The sequence below is a fragment of the Alligator sinensis genome, unplaced genomic scaffold, assembly GCF_000455745.1.
Source record: "Alligator sinensis unplaced genomic scaffold, ASM45574v1 scaffold56_1, whole genome shotgun sequence".
In the NCBI taxonomy this organism is placed as follows: Eukaryota; Metazoa; Chordata; order Crocodylia; family Alligatoridae; genus Alligator; species Alligator sinensis.
In genome coordinates this window covers 3,276,929-3,297,577 of record NW_005841960.1, presented here as the reverse complement: position 1 = coordinate 3,297,577, position 20,649 = coordinate 3,276,929, and the positions used below count along the sequence as shown (strand labels likewise).

The window sequence follows — 20,649 nt, the reverse complement described above, 5'->3', positions numbered from 1 at the left end:
CCCCAGCCCCTGAGCTTTTTTTTGGGCACGCCCCCAGCCACTTTCCAGTTGCCCACAGGTGCTCATGGCTTCCCAGGCTGTTTGGCTCACCCTTCACAACCCTTGCATTTTCCCTAGATGGAAATTTTGAAAATGTGCTTTTTCAGCATTCTTTTCACGCTCTTTTCCAGCCAGCTGGCAGGCACTGTCTCCTTTGTTTTGGAACATCAAAGCAAGGCTATGGGTTGGGGAGGTGGCATGGGATTTAAGACTTGATTTGCTGGGACACAAACCCAGGGACTTTGCAAACTTTTCTGCCTTCTTTTCATGCTCTTTTCCAGCCTGGTGCCAGAGAGTCTGTTTTTTTTTTTTTCACACTGAAACAAGGCTGCCAGTGGGGGGTGGGGGGAGTTTGCCCCACTGAAGGACTATAAATTGGGGGAACAGAGGTTGGGGTGCACACTCGATGTATCGATGAGGCAGGTTTGAGGTGGGGGAGGGACTGCAACATAGCAGGGGCAGAGAAGGACTCATCCCAGTCATGAGACTTGACCCTGGAGGGCACAGCATCATGAATCCAGGGTTCAAGAAAAATTCAGGCTTATCAAGTGGGATGCAGTGAAGCTTCAAGTGGTATTTTATGCCTGTATCTCTGCAACATGTGACTTAAAAGAGGACATGGTGATGTGCTACATGCCACTTTTGGTAAGTGACACCTGACACTTGTCTGTGTCCTGAGGGTGGCAGGGTCATCGCTAAAGGGGTGCAAATAGAAGCAACAACCCTGGGCACAGTGCTTTGGGAGGCCCCACAGAGATGGGAGGAGTGGATGGGGAAAGTGCTCAGCGCGGCTGCTGGACTCGCATCCGGACAACTCCCTTCTCTGCCCCCTGTGGCATGCAGGATCCGCTCTACCTGAGGGGGCGGGGCTAATTTGGCCAAGGCCCTGCACCAGTGATATACTGTGGGTCTCCAGCACCTGGAGGCCAAGCCCAGTGTACTTGTGCCCTCTCTCCTGCATTCCCCAGACAAGCTGCCTTTGACAGCAGCTTCAGCAGTGGGGGGGGGGGGGTGAGCAGCCCGCGATGGTGGCGCCCCCCAGACACCTGCCAATGGTACTCCCTTGTGGAAGCTTTCTTCTTGGTTGCTGGCCGAGGCCTCTTACAAATTCTCTCCCAGGGTCTGAGTAGTAGGCCCATGCCTGTGGGCTCTTCAGCCCACTCACCTACTTCTGCCTTTCATCTCTCCATTGTACCTTGTAACTTTCAAATTGTTACTGGACACAAATGCAGCTGAGGCTTGAGTTTCTTTTCTGAATTGTGGAGGCTTGCTTCTTGGTTGCTGGACACAGCCTCCTGCTTTCTTCATTGGGTTTGGCCCGAGCATCAGCTCAAGTATAGTAAGAGTTGTTGTCTTCTGACTGGGGTAAATACTGAAAATATGTCTTCAGGCTCATTTCATAGTCTTCTTGCCCTCCTCCTGGTTACTAGCCATGCCCCAGCAAATTCAGAATGGGGTACATGTCTTCTGATTGGGGAAAAGCTTCTTGCTGGGGTAAACCCTCCCTGCCTCCTGCATCAGCACAAGCTGCACAAGTTCTACAGGCCCATTTCATTCATTGGTGCAGCTGTTCTCAGGATCTATGACCACTGCAGTGGCATAGAACTGGGGGCACAGGTGGGGCCTTCCTTGTCACCAACTCCTTGAGTTTCTTTTCTGAACCAAGGCTTTCTTCTTGGTTGCTGACCCAGCCTCCTGTTTTTTCACTGGCTTTGGCCTGAGCATCAGCTCAAGTATGGTAAAAGTTGTTGTCTTCTGACTGGGGTAAATACAGAAAATGTGTCTTCAGGCCCATTTCATTGTCTTCTCACCCGCCTCCTGGTTACTAGCCATGTCCCAGGTGCACCCCCTGACAGCACTAGTGCACCCACTATCAGGCTGCATTCCTTGTTTAGGTGACAGGCAGGGGGGCAGGTGCCCACCCTGTGAGTGCCAGCTGGGGAGTGGGGCTGTCAGCAAAAGCAGCTGTGCTCTTTCCGGAAGTGGCCACGGGCCTTCTGGAAATGGTGTGGCCACCTTTTGGTGAGTGAGATTGGCTATGGGGGGTCTCCTTCCTCCCTAGTCAGTGAGACTAGCCTCCAGGGGACACCCTGCCCCTGGTCACTGACTGGTGTCAGGGAGGGCATGTACCTCAAGAGGCACCAGTTGTCCATGTGTCTTCTGACTGTACTAGGGTACATGTCTTCTGACCCACCACTCTGTCTCATTGATGCTTCTGTCTCCTTGAGTTCTATAAAATATTGTTAAACCTCTACAAAATGACACCTGCCTGCCTCCCTCTCCCCCATCCCCCTCTTCCTCTCACTCTCCCTCCCAAATCCGTGTGTCCAGCAAAAATTCAAAAGTTGCTATGTAATGGATATTAGCATGGCCTAACTCATCCAGACAGTATTCTTTCTTGCAAGAAATGCTGGCTGCACACTAGCGCTGGCCAAGCATTCAGCCTCCCTCCATCCAATAACAGTCCATCCTGCAACTTTACAGTAATGTCATGACTCCATAAAAGTTGCGCAGTCATCAGCTCTCCAGAAACTACTCCACCCACCCCCCATTGGTCATGCATGCCATGTAGACCAAAAATAAAACACTGCTGGGACATGACCAGGAAGGGCCAGTAACCAGGCTGCCTGCCTGCCTCCTTCCCTCTTGCCTTCCCACAATTCAGCGCTCACCAAGTGACATACTGCATGTGATTGGAGAAAGGGTACACCCACACTTAGTATACAACAATAGTTGTTTGATAGTAGTAATACTGAGGGAAATATCAAGAGATTATCAAGGGACCTTGGGAGCATATTGTGAAGTAGTGTTTTATCCTATTGTTTGCTGACAATGGCTATACTGCAAAAAAATGTATTCACCAGTTGACTACCCCTGGGAGGAGTCCAGCATAGTCCAGCACCCCTCCTGGGGGTGCAGGCCTCGAGATCTTCACATCAGAAAACAGGAGGTTGCCGCTGCCGGCAAGTGTCATGAATTTTGCTTTGAACAGTTTGAGGTGTAGTTTCCTAGAATCTTCTGCATCTATCTCCTTTAAATTTGGCAAGATTCATGCCCTCAGAAGGGGCTACCATCCCTTCAATTTTCATCTGAATCAGGCAGGAAATGACAAAGTTTTAGGTATTTTCGTGATTCCCTATTATACCCTATGGGGGAAATGTCAAAATGCATCTAAACAGTTTCAATGACACGAAATGGAACAGTGCTTCAAAAGAAAATGAAATGATGAAATGAAACACTGTCCCTTCAAAATGGTGAAACAGAAGTTGAAATGAAACTGTTGTTTCACACGGTCCTAATGGACAGGAGCCAGAACTCTCTCTCTCCTCTGGTGTGGGAGAGAAGAGGGATGGTGGCATATAGCTCAGAGGTGGAGAAACCACCATGTGGCTTCCTTCAATCCACAGTCACAGAAGCCAGCTAGAAGGTGTGACTGGGTGTGGAAAATCCTGTTTGAAGTGGATGGTCTGGAGGGAGAAGTAAAGAGAAAGGAGTGAAAAAAAAAGAATAATAAAAACCCCCAAATTCTTTCACATATTTCACTGAACTGGGTCAGGGGGGAGTTGGGTTAGTGCTCACATGAGGATAGAGTGGAGACCTAGTATACTTGCTGTGAGTTGAAGCCAGCAGGCTTGGGGTAGAACTGAGACCCAGTGGGTTTGCTGCATGCATGCCACACCAAGGTAGAGCTGAGACTGAGTGAGTTCACTGCATACCAAACTGGGGAAAATGAGACCCAGGAGGCTCCCTGCAGGCATGCCACAGTGGATCAGAGGTGAGACTTAGTGAGCTTGCTTGCATGGGTTTGGTAAGTGCTGACAAAGCCACTTCAAATAAAATGATTAATTTCAAATGAATACCAGGGGGGATGAGAAGCTGAGCCAAAGTGAGCTTGCTGGCAGTGGAAGGGAGAGAGAGACTGGTGAACTGCACTGTGGCACATAAAGTGGTCAGGGGCTGCACATCTTTAGGGTAGGAGTGCATATTGGCTTGGGGCTAGAGCCATTCCCTGGGTAGTGAAGTTAAGGGAGGGTGAAAGTTTTCCAATGGAGCAAAGGAGTGTGAAGGAAACAAAATTGAGCATTTGATGTCCCGGGAGCAGACTAACAGTACCTGGAATGACTTGGACAAAATAAATCAGAGAACCTTCTCTTTAATTGGCATATCTTTAAAATGTTTAGAGGGTTTTTAGCATGGTTAACACTGTTAAAGGGATGAATGCTCCTGTTTAAATGCCTTTTTGATGGTTTAAAGGTAACTTGCAACACCATAGCCATGAAGCCTCAGTCCTTTTTTAAGAATATCCAAAGAGACCTCCATACTACTATTATTGATAGGAATTTACAATGCTTTCCTGATAGATAGGGAACCTATTTTTAAGAATTCACTTAATTATATTTGGGGCGGAGATCTGAAGACAGGTCCCTCACATCCTAGAAGAGGGCCCTAACTACAACAGAGGACGTTTTAGAACAAAATAGAGAAATTAATGCTAATAAATTAGCAGGGCTTGATGATATTCACCCAAGAGTTCTGAGTCCCTCAACACAGTCTTTTAAAATAAACCACACTGCTGTAGGGTTGGAGGAAAGGTTATTTTGTGGATTGAGAGGTGGTTAAAAGATAGGAATCAAGCAAGGGGTAGGGCTAAATGATCACTCTTGAGGATGGAGGAAGTTCAAAAGTGGGTGTCCACAGGGATCTCTCTGGGCACCATATTGTTCAACATTTTCATCAATAACCTAGATATGTGTGTGCACAGTAAAATTTCCAAGTTTGGAACAATCATCTGAAATCTTTGCCATCTCAACATTTGCTCCTTCTACCCAGTCATATAATAATGTACTGAAGAACACAGGTCCCTGAGAGATCCTCGATGACACTATTGTTTACCTGCTTTCTACGCTAAAAAAAATCATTAATCCTGCCCCAAATAAGCTTTTGAAATGTAAGGCTTAACTAGAGTAAAAAATCAAACTTGCTCTGTTAACATTGTCGGTAAAACATCTCTTGTATTTTTCCTTTTCTCCAAGCGGTTGAACAGAATAGAGAAAACGTATGAGGTAATATTAATGAGGATTTTCACTTCCCTGATACCTGCTGGAAAAAAACCCTAGCAAAATAAAATATTTCAAGCCTGTTATTAACAGATGTAAAGGACAGCATACTGTTCCACAAAGGGGATGACACTACTTAGTGGTCCTCTATGAAATAATTGGTTGTAACAATGAAGGTGATAGGAAATTGGAAAAGGAGTCTAAGGAAGACTGAAGAAATGAGGGCATGCAACTAATGAAGTAAGGACCCTGGATTTCAAAGGGACAAATTTCAACAAACTTTGGCGTTTGGATAGGGTCCCACAGGTAGATGGGTTGAACAATGAAGGAGGTCCAGAAGGAAAGTTGGATTGTAAGAGAAAGTACTGAAGACTCAACAAAATTTTATAAAACCAGCTTCTTTGCTACTCAAAATCAGAAGAAATACAGTGAAAAAGGGGAAATCATTGAGAAACAATACCAAGAGATATCACTTTCTTACTGCTACAAGAAACACCACCTTTCGGACTGAGAAAGTTGTTCCTTCTATGGATGTATTCAGTAATTTATTGCCCTTCTGAGAGATCTTGCAAGACTTCCAGTGCCTTGAGTTATAAGAGGGATTCCAGTGATATAAATATTTCTCTAGATTATTAGTTACCTTTAGTTATTATTCTTAATGCAAGAATCCAAGCCTATATTGGTCTTAGGCAGTGGTGCTCAATCTTTTGTCCCGGCAGACCAGGTGAGTGGTGGGGGCCTGGTCTGCAGGTCAGATACACTGCTCCCACCCAACCCCTGTGCTCTGGTATTGGGCTCTGTGGTTCCAGCACTGCGCCTTCCTTCCCCTTGCATATCAGCATTAGGTCCTGGGGGCCTGTAAAGGGGTTCCACCCTAGGGTGACTGTGACACCCCCGGAGTTCCCTCAGCTCTTGATACCTCTTTGTCTGAGCAATCTCCCTTTTGACTCTCCTGCCATGGATCGATGTAATTATAGTTTTAGTAAAAAGGAGGCTGCATCAGGGCTTCCTGAGCAATATCTCATACCCATGAACACAGGTATCACTTCTCATCACCTAAAGGGCATGCCCCCCTCATCTCTCCTTTTAGCCATGCCCAAGACTTGCAGATGTTACCAATCATTGGGTGTTAAGCTCCATTGTCCAGTCCAGTCAATCCCTCATCCCTGAGCCTTCAGCCCCAAGGTCAACTCTGATCAATTCAGGCCTCTAAACCAGGAACAGCTTCTGCCACTATTGGGGTTTGCAACCCCAGCGCCGTTAACCATGCCAGCCCTTCCTGGGCTTGGGCCCCTGTACCTTAAACAACCATCAACCCATCTTGGGCTTAGGCCTACATTCTCTACCCATTCGGGGCTCATTATCTCTAACAGATTCTACCCCGCCTTGGCTATGGGCTCCTGGTTGGTTTGTTCTAAGCCCTCCTGGGCTCTGGGTCCCTGGCCTTTGTTCTCACCTCTCATGGGCTACAAGTCTCTGACCCTGGTTCTCACCCCTCATGAGCTATGGGTCCCTAACCCTGGGTCTCACCCTTCATGGGCTATGGCCCTACTTCTTGGCCTTGGCCTCTGTCCCTCAAACTCAGCCCCTGGTCCCACTCCTGAGCCAGTTGACACCTCTACCACAGTCTCAATTGCTAAACCACCAGATTTGCCTATGCCAGCTCAGGTATTAGTCAGGAGGCTTGCTGCAGTCCTTCTGCTCATCTCTCCATGACAATCTGAAAGGTCTAGAAGTCACATTTTTGATGTCTGTAACTGTTGCCAGCCTTGGCCATTTTCAAGAGGTCTAGACTAACGTGCAGCTGTGCTGCTAAGCAGAAGGCCCAAAGCCTGTTTCCGAGTAACTGCAGTGTGAACTTTTGCAGATGTGATAACTAACTTGGTCAGCAAGTAAAGGGAACCATCAAACACAGTTAAACAAATCACAAAGCCTAAAAGCAGGTAAGAAAAGACCATGAAATAATCCATATATGCTATATCATAGCTTTATCTTAAAATAGCAATAGTAATGATTATGTAACCATATGTATTATATGTTATTTTGCTATCAGAGATATATTTTTGTTAAAATGCTTAGATAATTTGTAAAAACAGCCTATCAAAGAAGACCATAAAGTAAGGTAAAGAAGAAACAGAAACAGCTTTCCACAATGGGGAAGGAAAGGAAATAAGAAACCCTCCATCTTTCCCAGGGATATAAATCCCAAATACTTGACACCTTCCAAGTCCACAAAAGATCTGGTTCGGTTCACTTCCAAAAGTTTCAGTGAGACAAATAATTTTAAATATCAAAGGTCATTTATTAGACTACTAAAACCAGTCATCTATAAATATTGGGCATAGGCTGAAGAGAAATTTGGAGAACTCGGCAAATTCAAGAAGACCTTCTGCCAATCTCCATGCCACCCTTCTCCCACCTCTTGAGTCTCTCCAGCCAGTGTAGGTGAGAATCTATATTGTGTTGTTGTGGGAAGCCAGATAGACTTTGGGATAAATGTTTTCTGCTTTAAAGTGCAAGCAAATAAAATGTTGGGCTGTAGACCTATTTCTGCCTCTTTTTATACATAGCCTACCCACACGTTTACCTCTAATCTAGGTACCAGACCTGTCTTTTGGCATCACTGCTTTGGTATAAAGCGTCTTACTCTAGACCTATGCACTGGTGAAGCTTTTCCATATGCAGTGGTTGGAGTTCTTGTGTGCAGTCCTGGAGCCAAAGCATTCTCATGCCCCTTCTGCCATCTGTCCCTTTGCTGGCAGACTGTTCCCTGTGGGATTCCTGTCGGCATAATTTAGTGCAGGGTTTTTACAGTTACACTGAAACCTTTTTCTTCTCTTTTCCCCACTCACACATTCTATTGCCCTGTTCATTTTCAATCTGTGGAGGAATTTCACATAAGAACAAAATCCCACATATGGTGCCTAGTTAAAAAAAAAAAAAGAGAAACGGTGTCTGATGGCAGCTGCTCTTTTTCCAACTTAAGAAATAGGGTAGTAGAGGGTTAATGCTTAAAATTATAATGATGCTTTAAATTATTTTAGCCTGGGCACCTCTACACATAAATTTAAATGTGACTAAATTTAATGTGCATTAAGTGATTTTTGGCAGGTGTCTATGCATGCAGAGACTTGGGACTAACTTTCGCCCTACCATTTGCCCCAGTGTCTGCTGGGCGGGAGCTCCAGCTTCCAGCCACATGGCTGTCAGCACTTGGAGCCATGTTGAAGCCCGATCCAGGTGCCAGCACTTGGCAGCCATCATTAAAACAGAGCCGCACACTGTGACCTCTGGGCAGACTCTTCTTGTGGTGAGAGAAGCAGCATGGCATGGACACAAACAGTACATGACACCTCTGCTCCTGCCCCAGCTCTGCTCCTGTCCCACTGCTGAAGCACTGAAGTTTGGCACCTAGGGCAAAGCCCGCAGAGGAAGACTGCCCTCACCCAGTGCACAGATCCAGAGGGGCACATACCCCCCTGCCATTCTTGCTGGGAGTGCATGCAGGACCAGGAGATACCCTTCCCCCATTCCCATCCCCCAAAATGTTTTGGTCACATGGGGCTGTCACCCTGCTTGCCCCCTGCCCTTGCTGTGGCACTGTCCTGGCCACTGCAGCCATCTTGCTGGCCCACAGCCATTGCCAGCACCTGACTCACAGCCACCTTGCTCCTCTCAGTTCCCCAACCCTCAGTGACTTCCTGGACAACAACTGCCCCATGGCCTCCCAGCGTCCCCGCCACCACACAGCTGCTGCCGCCAGCCACAATAGCCAGGGCTCCAGAACACCACCTCTAGGACTGCCATCACACCCTTTCCACCAGCCCCACTGCCTTTGGTTCCACTGTGCCAGCCAGGACTGATGGCAGTGCATCATTCAATGTGACTGGGATGATAAGCAGTGGCTCAATGCCTTCAGAATGATCCAAAGCAACTTTGATGATCTGCTGCACCAGCTCTGGTCCCACCTGGAATGCCAGGACACTGAGATGCACCAGGCCCTCCCCACTGACAAACACCTGTCTCCGGCGCTGGTCAAGTTGGCTACTTCTGGCAGCCTGTGATATGTAAGGCACATGTTTGGGGTGGGCAAGACCACCACCAGGGAATCTGTCATGGAGGTATGTGGCACCTTTCAGAACATGCTTGTGGACATGATCCTCTATGTCCATAACTCCCAGGTGGTGGTCGCAAGGTTCCGGGCACTGGGGTTCCCACAGTACATTGGGACTCTGGATGGGATGCCCATCTCCATTATTTGCCCACCCCATTAAGGCTACCCCTACTGTAGCTGGAGGGGTTTCCATTCAGTGGTCCTCCAGGCAGTCATCAACCACCAGGGCACTTTCACACATCAGTGCTAGCTGCACAGGCAGCACGCACGATGCATGTGTTTTCCAGAACTTGGAACTGGACATGCTTATGGAGAGCAGGAGCTCTGCACCAGGAGTAGAGGACATGCAGCTAGGTACTGTTGTCATCCCACACCTCCTCATTGGGGACTCAGCCTACCTGCTACTCCCATGGCTCATGAGGCCCTTCACCAGGCACCTGGACCCCCACCAAACCCATTTTAATCAGCGGCTTGGGAGAACCTACACTATAATCAAGTGCACCTTCAGCCTCCTCAAAGGCCACTGGTGGTCCCATGTGGCCTGCTTCAAGGTACCTGATAAAAACCTCCCCCAGGTCATCATCACAGCATGTGTGCTGTACAATATTTGTGAGAGCTGGGGAGAGGAGTTCAGGGAGGCCTGGGCAGAGGAAGCTTTCCAAGTGGAGGCAGCCTGGTCGTGGGAGCATGCACTGTAGCAGCTGTGCCAGCAGTGGGTCCCCTCCAGCAAGGCCACAGATGAGGCACATACCTGCCAGTGGAGACCAGGGTACCAGGTGTAAAAGGCCCTGATGGACCACCCTGTGGAGCACTCCTCACTCTAGCACACCTGCCCCACTGCCCACACACCCCTTATCCCCTGCCAACCCCAAGCACAACTCTCAGAACATGCACATGGTCAAAAGAATAAAGCTTTCTTACCCTCACAACTCCCATCCCCATCCCTCCCCCACAACACATAGGGACCCCTCTCCTCTCTCCCCAATACACACAGCTCCTCCACCACCCTCTCCACCCACCAACAATAAAAAACCCTCTTTGCATAGTGACTATTTACAAAAGTCTCAGTCTTTCTGTCCCAGAGTGGGGGGGGGGGGAGGGTATGGGATGGGGTGTCTTAGGGGACAGAATCCAGGCACAGGTGCCCAGCACCCCAGCCTCGGGTCATTCCCCCACGGGTCTGAGGGCAGCAGCAGCCATGGTGGGTGGAGGGCTTATCCTCACTGGCTGGTGGCTTCCCCTCTGCCTGCCTGAGTCCAAGGCCAGCATCCCTCTGTGGTGCTGCACCTGGCACCTCTGGGCGCTTTACCTTATTGCACCTAAATTTGCCATTTCTAATTCACATTAAGGGCACTCACATGTAGACACATGCCCATAATGCACATTAAAGTAGGTTAATGCATATTAACACATCTCATGTAGATACAACCTCTCTGGCAAAACAAATCTGAAGCCATCTCAAAAAATATCAGATTTCCATACACAATGGTGACATGAAAAATTGACATGTCTTTTCCTATTTTTTACCTTAATTAGTTTAGTGTATCCTACCAGTTCAGAATGTCACCAAAGAACAATACTTGAAGAAAATAATCCTTACCTTTATAGCACTGGGGATAAGAAACATTGCTTGAATAGCACTGCACAGTAAAATCAGAAGCAGACCACACAGCAGGATGTGCATACCCCACTTTGCACTTAAATTCAACAAAATCACCATGGGGGATGTATTGTTTTCCTTTTGACTTCTCACTCAGCTCTATGCCACGGCTTTGCATTTCTGTCACATCGACAGTACATGGCTCTAGAATGAGGAAAAACAGGAAAGTTTGATGTCCATATTCTAATAAGACTCAGGGAGCATATACAGTATAATGAGAAGATGTCACATTACAATTATTATATTCCACCATTTATCACATTCAAGTGTTGCAGTCATAGCATACAGGGAAGTAGAGACTGATTAGGAGATGCTAAACAAAAATGAGGGATGAAAAAAATAATTACAAAATAAAATTATTACAGGGCATAAAATATTTAAAGCCTAGTCTAAGAGGTTATATGTGTTCTTTGTGTCTATGCTGCTGTTTTGCATCCTAGGTATTAAAGTACCACAATGATGGATGCAGTAAACAAATCTGAACAGACCCTGAGCCCTGTACCAGTTGCATTCTTCTTCACTCCTAAGCCCACATCTATACAACTGTTTGGTTTCTGTTCTGAGAGCCTAAGTAAAAGTGAGAGGGTACAGAGGTACCTGGATATGTCCTGTACATCAAGACCAAACCCTGAACAATATATCACCTGTTTTTTCCAATAATTACAAATTCCTTTTGCAGTTGTCCATAGAAAAAATGACTGGTTAGGAATCCTGGCATTGCCATTCTTGGCAAAAGTCAAAGTCCACTGAGTCTAGTATTGTACTACTGACAGTGGGATGACAACAGATGACTCATACCAATTGCTAAAAACCCTACAGCATTACTGGTAACTGGGCTAAAGCAAGATTCCCTAGTCTTTCAAAATCTTTGTGGTTATCATTTACAATTCTGGATATTCTTTTTATACATAAACAAGCCTACTCTTTTTTCTTAGATCGTAGAAACTTCGTCCCTCAAAAGAAATGTAAAATAGTCAGACTTTTAATAATAAAATCATTGTGTGTTACCACTTTTTGTAGCAATATTTTGAACCCAGAAAGAGTAAAATGTGTGCCTTTATGTATATTTACTGTAACAGGCTTGCCTTTCAGAGCTTGGATTGAGTCCCAGGCTTAAAATCTTGCTGGGTTGATTGGTGGAGCCCATCCACCAATCAGGAGGCAGCAAGAGGAGTTAAGTCACGCCCCTTTTTTGAGGGGAGGGGAAGAGGAGTTCCCCCACTCCCGGACCTGATTGAAGACTGCAACACTGAGGTCCACAGGACTTCAGGGGTGGGAGTGCCCAGCATGAGGGAAATACATCCGGGACAGAGAAGAGAGAAGAGCGGGGCTTAGAAGAGCTGAGGAGAGCTGCTCAGAAGGGCGAAGCAGTAGCCCAGAAGTTCCCCTGAAGACTTTCATCAATGGGGGAATGGTGGACGGCTCCAGTAGCTAGGCTCTTGGTGTTCAGCACGGTTTCCAGACCCTGGGAGCTGAGTGAGGCAGCTCAGGTCTGCAACCTCTGGCGTGTGGCCAGAGAGACAGTGCACAGGCCGGTGCATGGAATAGGACCTTTGGAGTGCTTGGGCAGCTCAGATCCTCAACCCCCAGAACGAGGTTGGTTGCTCGGTGCAGGAGGCACTGCACAGAGGGTCCGGGAGTAGACCAAGCTTGGTGCTGCACGAGGCAGCCCAGGCCTCGAACCCATAGCAAAAGGTTATGTCCAGGGAGTCCAGGGAACCAGATGGTGCTTGGGCTACTGAGCCAGAAGACAGGACAAAGCCAGAGGCCCCAAAAGCCCTGCATAGAGGAGCCCTGTTCCAGGGACAGTGAGCCCCCAAGGCCCACTGCAGGACGGGAGTAGACCAAGCTTGGTGCTGCACGAGGCAGCCCAGGCCTCGAACCCATAGCAAAAGGTTATGTCCAGGGAGTCCAGGGAACCAGATGGTGCTTGGGCTACTGAGCCAGAAGACAGGACAAAGCCAGAGGCCCCAAAAGCCCTGCATAGAGGAGCCCTGTTCCAGGGACAGTGAGCCCCCAAGGCCCACTGCAGGAAAGAGAGCAGCTTGGCGCAGAGGACGAGGGCCACCCTCCAAGCCTGGGAGCTGTGAGTTACAGGGAAAAGAGGATTCCCACAGGGGAGGGGGAGTCCCCCCTGTTTGGTTAAGGGCTCCTGAAAGTGGAGGTCCCACTGGGAGGGCCCTCCTAAAGTTACCAGCTTCTTTGTAGGGCTTGGGAAAAGCCCAAGGGCATTGGGGTTTTCCCTTCGGTTTAAGTTTATCTTTAGGGTTCTTGTGCCGTAAGTGGTGTGATGTCATGCCTTATATTTTGTGAACTCTCACATTTGTAAATTAGTAGATGAGTAGAGTCCTAGGGCTCTGCTGGGACAGCCTGTTGCCATTATTCCACCTGTTGTTTATTTGTATTTACTTGTGGCTTATTTATTGTTCCTCCCATACTTATCTATAGTTTATCTGTTAGCTAGCTATGTTTATTTTTGCGGTTTATCTGCTTCAGGTTAGATACTTACCTGGGACTTAGCTGTATCTGGAGCACTGGTATAAGGTTTAATGGCATTTACCAGGAGGGTATTGTTTGTTATTTGTTTAGCTATCTTATACATCTATCTATATATATTGAACATATGTTTATATCCATGTTTCTTTTCCTTGTGATAAGTTAATGTAAATACATTTGTATATACTTAAGTCCCCTGACTGTCCTGGCCTGGCTCTATAGGGACGGAGGGAAACTGAGCCGTCTGCAGTTCCCCCTTGCCCCAGCACACCTGTCAGCTAACAATCCCCAAGAAGGGGAGTATGTATCCGAGTTACCTGGGATACACGACCATTTGTTAGCAAAAATTCCCTTAAAAATTAAACCGTTCTTGTCATTGAAGGTCTCTTACCCACACAGGCTGGTGGTTTTGTCCAATTTCCATCATTACAAAAAGATGTATTTTTTCCTTCCAGTGTGTAAAAATGTTGGCACTTGTATTCCACAGAGGACCCAGAGGCATACTCTTTTTGGGAAAAACTAGTTATATCTCCATTATCAATAGCCGGTGAACGACCACACTTCTTTCCTGTTTCTACACAAAATCAATAGAAACAAAAACATGCATTGAAAGCACAAGGTGAAACTTCATGGAAGCCACATCCCAGTGGTAGTGGGAGGCACTGTAAACACTGCTTCCATGAGCAGGGTTTATTCCTGAGAAGAGCTGAAAGATAAGGGCAATTATTTGTATAGCAATTTAGGAAGAAGGACCATCTGTATATTTAGGACATTATGTTGGTTGTTTACAATAATTGTTACATTTATCAGATTAAGCCCTGCCCCCAGTGAAGACAATTATCCCACCAGAGTGGGACCAGGATGACACCCATTCATCCTCAAGATAAAAACCTGTTGACATTTAGTGCAAAGTATTCATAATATTCAGTGTATCCAGCAGCAGGGAAAGTGCTCAGAACCTTAGAAGACAGAGGTTTTCCTGAACAAGATTCTTGCTGTTTTAACCTTTATCTTCAAGCCAGAGAGAAAGCATATTCTCGGCCCACATTACCTCACCTTTCCTTTCCAGTCTACTGTCACCCACAGTTCTTTATTTTCTTCCTATTTTGAGCCACACTCTAGCTCACACTTCAGATTTTTTTTGGATGACACTTTCTTACATCATTTCACTCCAGAGAAATTCTTTGTGATTAATCATACTTACTTGGGATACACAGTGGAAAATGGATATTTCCATCAACACATGTCCTGACAGCAGGAACAGTGAGGTATAGCCTTTACTGCAGGAAAACTCCACGGTTTGAGCACTCAGAAGTATAACTGTACGTCTTCGGTTATTGTGTATGAACAGATTTTTGTCCTCCAGCTGCTTCTTAGTGATAGTACATGGGGCTACATGAAATCAGGAAAAGCTTAAATATGCTATTTCCAATCAAACATTCAGTTCCATACATGCAAAAGCCTGATTCATTTTTTATTTTTCATCACAATTTAACTAATATCTCACACTACAAGCAGATGCGGACAGGTAAGCTGTGAAGTAAGTTTGTTGCCAACTCAGCACTTGGGAGTGAGCAAGGAATCTCAGTGAATCCATGCAGAGTTTGAGAATGTAATGCCTATGTAATTTTTATTGTTTTCCACCATCCCTGGAAACATGAGTAACTGGTGCCTCTTGAGTCAGGGGGGAGATGTGCCCCCCTGACAGTAGTCAGCAATGGGAGCAATCCCACTGACTGGGAGGGTCCCCTGGTGGGCAATCCCACTGACTGAGTAGGGTCCCCCAGTGGATGATCACGCTAACCAAAGGGGGGGGCCCCTGGTGGCTGATCACAATAACCGAGGGTTCTCTACCCCCGATCTCACTCACCATGAAAGCAGCCACACTGCTTCCGGAAGTCCCGTGGCCACTTCCAGAAGAGGCATGGCTGCTTTTGCTGGCAGCCTCACTCCTCAGCCAGCACTCGTGTGGGGACACTGGTGCCCCCGCCTGCCCCTGTGCCCGCCAGCTAAACAGGGAGCGCAGCCTGGCAGGGGATGCACATGCACCCCCGTGCATCTCCTACTCATCGCCACTGCCTGGAAGGAAAGATATCAGGCATTCCTCACCACCTGATGGCATAAGTCATGCCATTAAGGTATGATGGAGGAATCTGAGGTGGGATTCTGTGGAGGAATTTGAAGAGAAGGGCATTTCTACACACAGGGAAGGAAGGCATGCAGCTCTGATTGTGCCAACATCATCCTAGATAAAGAAAACATTGTACCCCTGGTGATGATGTGCTGTAAAATCCAGTGGTGGCAAATTAGAGAATTCCCCAATTTCCTCTTTGTCAAATATTTCCATCAGATACCCCAGTGCAGCTTACAGAAGTAACCAGAAGGATGGCACCAGTTTCATCCCATATGGGGCTAACAAATTCTTGGCTATGGAGCCAATTGCCTATGATTAACTACTGAGGACTACAAATTCCCAAAAACCTAACCCGCCTCAATCAAAATACTTGCTAATTACCTAGACATTTTGGCAGTTGGGTCCAACTTCCTCGATTACATGTTATCCATTTAGATCCAGCCAGCATGTACCCAGAGTAGCAGCGGTACTGCACTCTGTCGCTTTCCTAGTATTTTGATTTTTCACCACTTAGAACGTCACCAAAATAGACTTCGGGGGGCTGTTCACATACTGGCACTATATAAACAGGACACACACAAAATGGATTATCCTAGGTGTAGTCAAGACATAAACGCCTGAAGCTTTCCAGCTTGTTCAGTCAGGTTTTCTTGTACAGATTTGGTAGCTTCTGCAGTATACAAATATTTCCCAGAATATTGAAACCTAAAATAAGACTTCTCTCTTTTTCTCAGCAAACTTGCAGCCATTGACAGGGAGGTTGGAGGAAGGAGCACAGGTTGCAGGAATCAGGAGCCTGGAACACACACAAGGAGGTTACTCTCTATGGGCATGGCTTCAACGCTTGTTGGAATTGCAGCCCCTCTTTTAGAAGAAGCCAGTTTGACTTTATCTGTGAAGTCATTTTACTCAGGTTGTAACACCAGAAAACAACCTTTCCAGTTAAAAAATAATCTCTTCTGCAAGCAGGTTGCCCTGGTGATTTTTATAATTTAAGAAATATTTCTTCTCAGAGGCATTACCATTGATTTCATAAACCAGACTAACTGTGACACATCCAGGCTGTTCACAGGAATTAACTCAGTGAAAATGGCAGGGTGGAGAGGAGTAGACTGCTAAGTATGGTAAAGGTTAGGTAAAGTCAGAAGACCATCCAAATACTCATCTTCTCATTAAATGTTAGCCAACCTGCCGCTCCCTTCAGAAACCATTTTTCTAATCTGATTTTTTCCATTTAAGCATGCACAAGGTTTGATCATTATAGCATCTACTTCCAAATTTTCAATTAAATTGGTAAGGTTTTTTCTCAGTTATTAGAGGAATACAGTTCCTAGCAGCTTATTGTCCAGGATCTGGTTTATTTGAAATTATTTCAATAGAATATTGTAATGATAAGCTAGCCCCTTTAGGGAAAGTTTGATGGTCAGAAATCAACCTACGAACATAACAAGGATGCGGTGAATATCCAGCCTTGCTTCAAAGGCTAGAAACAGACCATGGTCTTGGAGTGCGTTCAGCTGTGGAGCTGGATGCCACACATTGCTGGGTGCCACAGTTCACCTTGGACTTAGAGTGTGCAAGCAAAGGGAAATCCCACTTGCATACATGCCCCCATCCTGGGGAACAAAGAAATCTCCTGTAGAGGATTTACCCAATACACAGCTTCAGTGCAAAAAGGAAAAACTCCCATAGGGTTCCCCTCTCCCTGCTTGCAGACATGCACCTATTTCAGGGGGTATATATGTGCATGGGGGGAATCCCTTTGCAGGAGATTTCCTCAGTGTGTGTCTGTAAGCAAGGAGGCGGAGGGGGCTTGGGGAAATCTCATAAGGCAGCCCATTCCCCATGTCACTGCCAGAAATAAGTATACATTCTGTATGATCACATAGTAAATGGTTCAATGTAAGTAGACTCAGAAATGAAAGTATTGTGCTGGACTTAGGAGTTCATCAGGTACAGTGTGCCAAGCAAGGGATACTCTAAGGGCATCTATACACTTGTTCTGGGGGCGGGGGAGGGGAGGGAGGTGGACTTTAATTAGAGTGGCTCCGGAGCATCTCATGTATCAGCATCCCCATGCTTCAAAATGGTAGACAAGGTTATTTGGGTGAATCTGATATCTTTTATTAGACCAATTTTAATAGTTGGAAAACATTTTCTTAACGAGCTTTCGGGTTTAAAATCCCTTCGTCAGGCGGAGGAAGCATCTGCAGTTTGTGTGTGCTCTTCCTGGATGGAATGAATATAGGCAAGAGGCCAGAGGCTGGTATGCATGCAAGAAAGGCAGTGAAGATGTAAATTGAGGAGTCAGTGGGTAAGAGACAGGTTGGGGGGGAAAGGGGGAGAAGGGGGATGAATGTAGCAGGTAAATAGTGGAGAGGTACCTGAGGAGTCACGTATCAGGCAGGTTGCAATGTGTCATAAATCTAATGTCTATATTTAGTCCATGATTTTTTGTATCCAGGAGGTTGATGAAGTGAAGTTCATATGCTCGTCTGTAAAACGTGTTTTGTAATTCCCTTTGAGCGTTAGAACTGAGAGACTGGAGAGAGAATGGTTGTCTTGTGAGAAATGTGCCCCCACCGGTAATTGGACACTCTTGTCTTTAATAGATTTCCATTGTGTATTCATTCTGGTGAGCAGTTGTTGTTTGGTCTCTCCTACGTATTTTCCATCAGGGCATTTGGTGCATTGGATGAGGTATATTACATTTCTGGAGATGCAGCTGTAAGATCCAGGAATGCTGATGGTTCTGTTGTGGGGTGTAGTTATTGTGGGGGTGGTGGAGATGTCTAGACAGGTTTTGCATTTCTTGTCATGGCATGGTCTGGATCCATTTGGTGTGTTCTGGGCCGTAGAAAGTTTGCTTCTGGGGATGAGGTTAGCAAGATTCGGTGCTTGTTTGAAGGCTAGGATGGGTGGTTCTGGGAAGATCTCTTTAAGAATTATGTTTCCTTCTAGTATGGGTTGCAATTGTTTGAGGATTTTCCATATGGTTTCAAGGGAAAATGATATGTCATAACTACTGGCATGCAATTCATGGAGGGTTTTCTTTGGTACTGCAGTGATTCTTCACATGGCATCTGGGTGGCTCCTGACGTCTGACTCCCCAGGTACCTCTTCACTATTTACCCACTACATTGATCCCCCTTCTCTACCCCACCCCCAGTCTCTCTCTCACCCGCTGACTCCTCAATTTACAACTTCATTGACTGCCTTCCTTGCATGCATACCAGGCTCTGGCCTCTTTACTATTCATTCCATCCAGGAATAGCGTACAACAACTGCAGATGCTTCCTCAGCCAGATGAAGGTTTTTTAAACCTGAAAGCTTGCTAAGAATTTTTTTTTCCCAACTATTACAGTTGGTCTAATAAAAGATATCAGATTCACCCAAAGAACCTTATCTAAATATTTTGATGCTTGTCATACCTTACCTTCTGCCTGGGAAAAGTAAGCCCAGAGGATCTGAAGGAACATGTATCTCAGCAATGTCATTCTGAGGATCCAGAAAGGAAATCTAGCACCTGCAACAGCTGACATGTTTCTCTCCTCAGCTGCTTTGTGAGGCAGATCTTCTTGTACCTCCTATTGCTACAGCTGTGGCAACTGACTCTTGATCAACATCAAGGTATACAGATAACATAGATAAAGTCCACCATGAATGCAGTCCAAGGTTTTTATTTATTTTTAGTATAGTTTTTCATTACCTGAAGTTTCCCACTCACCATTATCTGAGAGACACTTGTACTGAGACAGACAATAGCACCGTTTATCTCAGAGAAGTTTCTTTGCTGTCAGGGTCAGAAAAAACAGGTTTTCCTAACTCAGTATTTCACCTTCGGTAGAGTTAAGTCACATGCCCCAGCATGGTTTTCATCATGGGTGACTGGTGCCTCCTGAGTCTGGGGAGGCACCAGATCACTGACGGAGTGGTTCCCCCATCGCTGACCGCAGGCGGGTGGGGGGTGTCCCTGAGCAGCCAATCACCAATCCAGCTGCAAAACCAGTGAAACTGGAAGTGCACTTCCAGTGGCACTTCCGGTTTCATGGCTGGCATGTCCAGGGGGTACATGGCCGATATCAGGGGGTGCATGTGCACCCGTGTGTACCCACTATGTGTTGCCAATGGTTTTCATTTTGGCATCCACAGGCAACTGATAGGGGGTGCACAGGGATGCGCGTGCCCCCCCGATGGGTGCCCCCCCTTGACGGTCGACACTGATGCTTTCAGTAGGGCTGATCCCGCCCCCCCGACAGGGCTGCCACTTTTGGAGTCTTCTGTGGGTGGCCCCCCCAGATTCAGGAAGTACCAGTCATTCATGTTAGCATCTGCTGTGTACTTCCCTCTTCTAAAATGAAAACTTAATAGCCTAAAAACAGTTTCTTGTACTAAAGGCAGACAGCCAAGGACTTAAAATAAGTTTTCTTGTTGGCTGCACCATGTCTGGAGTTTTCTAAGAGTTGATATCTCAAGCCATTCCTGATTCAGAAATCAGTTGAGAGGTTCCGTCGACTTCAAAACATTTGAGACTCACCCAGATAGTTGGTATTCATTGAAGTTTTCAACTTCCTAGTTAGGAACATGGGATAGCACATGAAAAACAAATGAAAGCCCTTCAACAAGAACTTTTACTGTGAAACCAGTTGGTCTAAGACCCCTAGATAAGAAAGAACAGTGGCTGTTCTTTCTTTTTACATGTATTTAAAGTCTTCAAAAGACTATCACATTTGTAATTTCTTATACAGGAGTTTAATCAGGAAGCAGAGGTGTGTTAGTAAAGTGTTTAGGCACCATTCAGGCACAGCTTGGCTGTTTGTACTAACCCATTCCATCCTAGAACACAAACGAAGAATTTAAGCAATGTATGTGTAACTGAATACACCCCTTAACTCAGCAAGGTCTCTTCTCCCAAACATCCTAGCAGAATCTGAATGGGTTAAGGATTTCCATGGAAAGCCATAAAAAACTTTTCTCATTCCCTTTTGACTCTGGGAGGGACAGATAGAGAGAGAGAGCAACTATCTCTGACTGATCCCTTCATATTTCCACTGAACCAATTTGTAGATTACCCACATTCTACCTGAACACCCTGCCAAGTGGTGTTTCCCATTTTTTCCCCATTTGCCCTTTTCCAAGGGATGGAGCA

At 46.3% G+C, this 20,649-nt stretch overlaps 1 protein-coding gene across 1 annotated transcript in view; it reads right to left on the bottom strand.

Annotated features, from left to right (window-relative positions):
* LOC106722011 (complement factor H-related protein 3-like) overlaps positions 1–19,042 on the bottom strand; it is a 26,700-nt gene extending 7,658 nt beyond the window's left edge. Inside the window, exons 1-2 of the mRNA XM_025200223.1 lie at positions 18,937–19,042; positions 10,811–11,014 (exon numbers count right to left, since the gene is read on the bottom strand). Coding sequence (XP_025056008.1) covers positions 10,811–11,014; positions 18,937–19,042 — 310 coding nt within the window. The remainder of the gene's footprint in view (positions 1–10,810; positions 11,015–18,936) is intronic.
* Between the last annotated feature and the right edge of the window lie 1,607 nt (positions 19,043–20,649).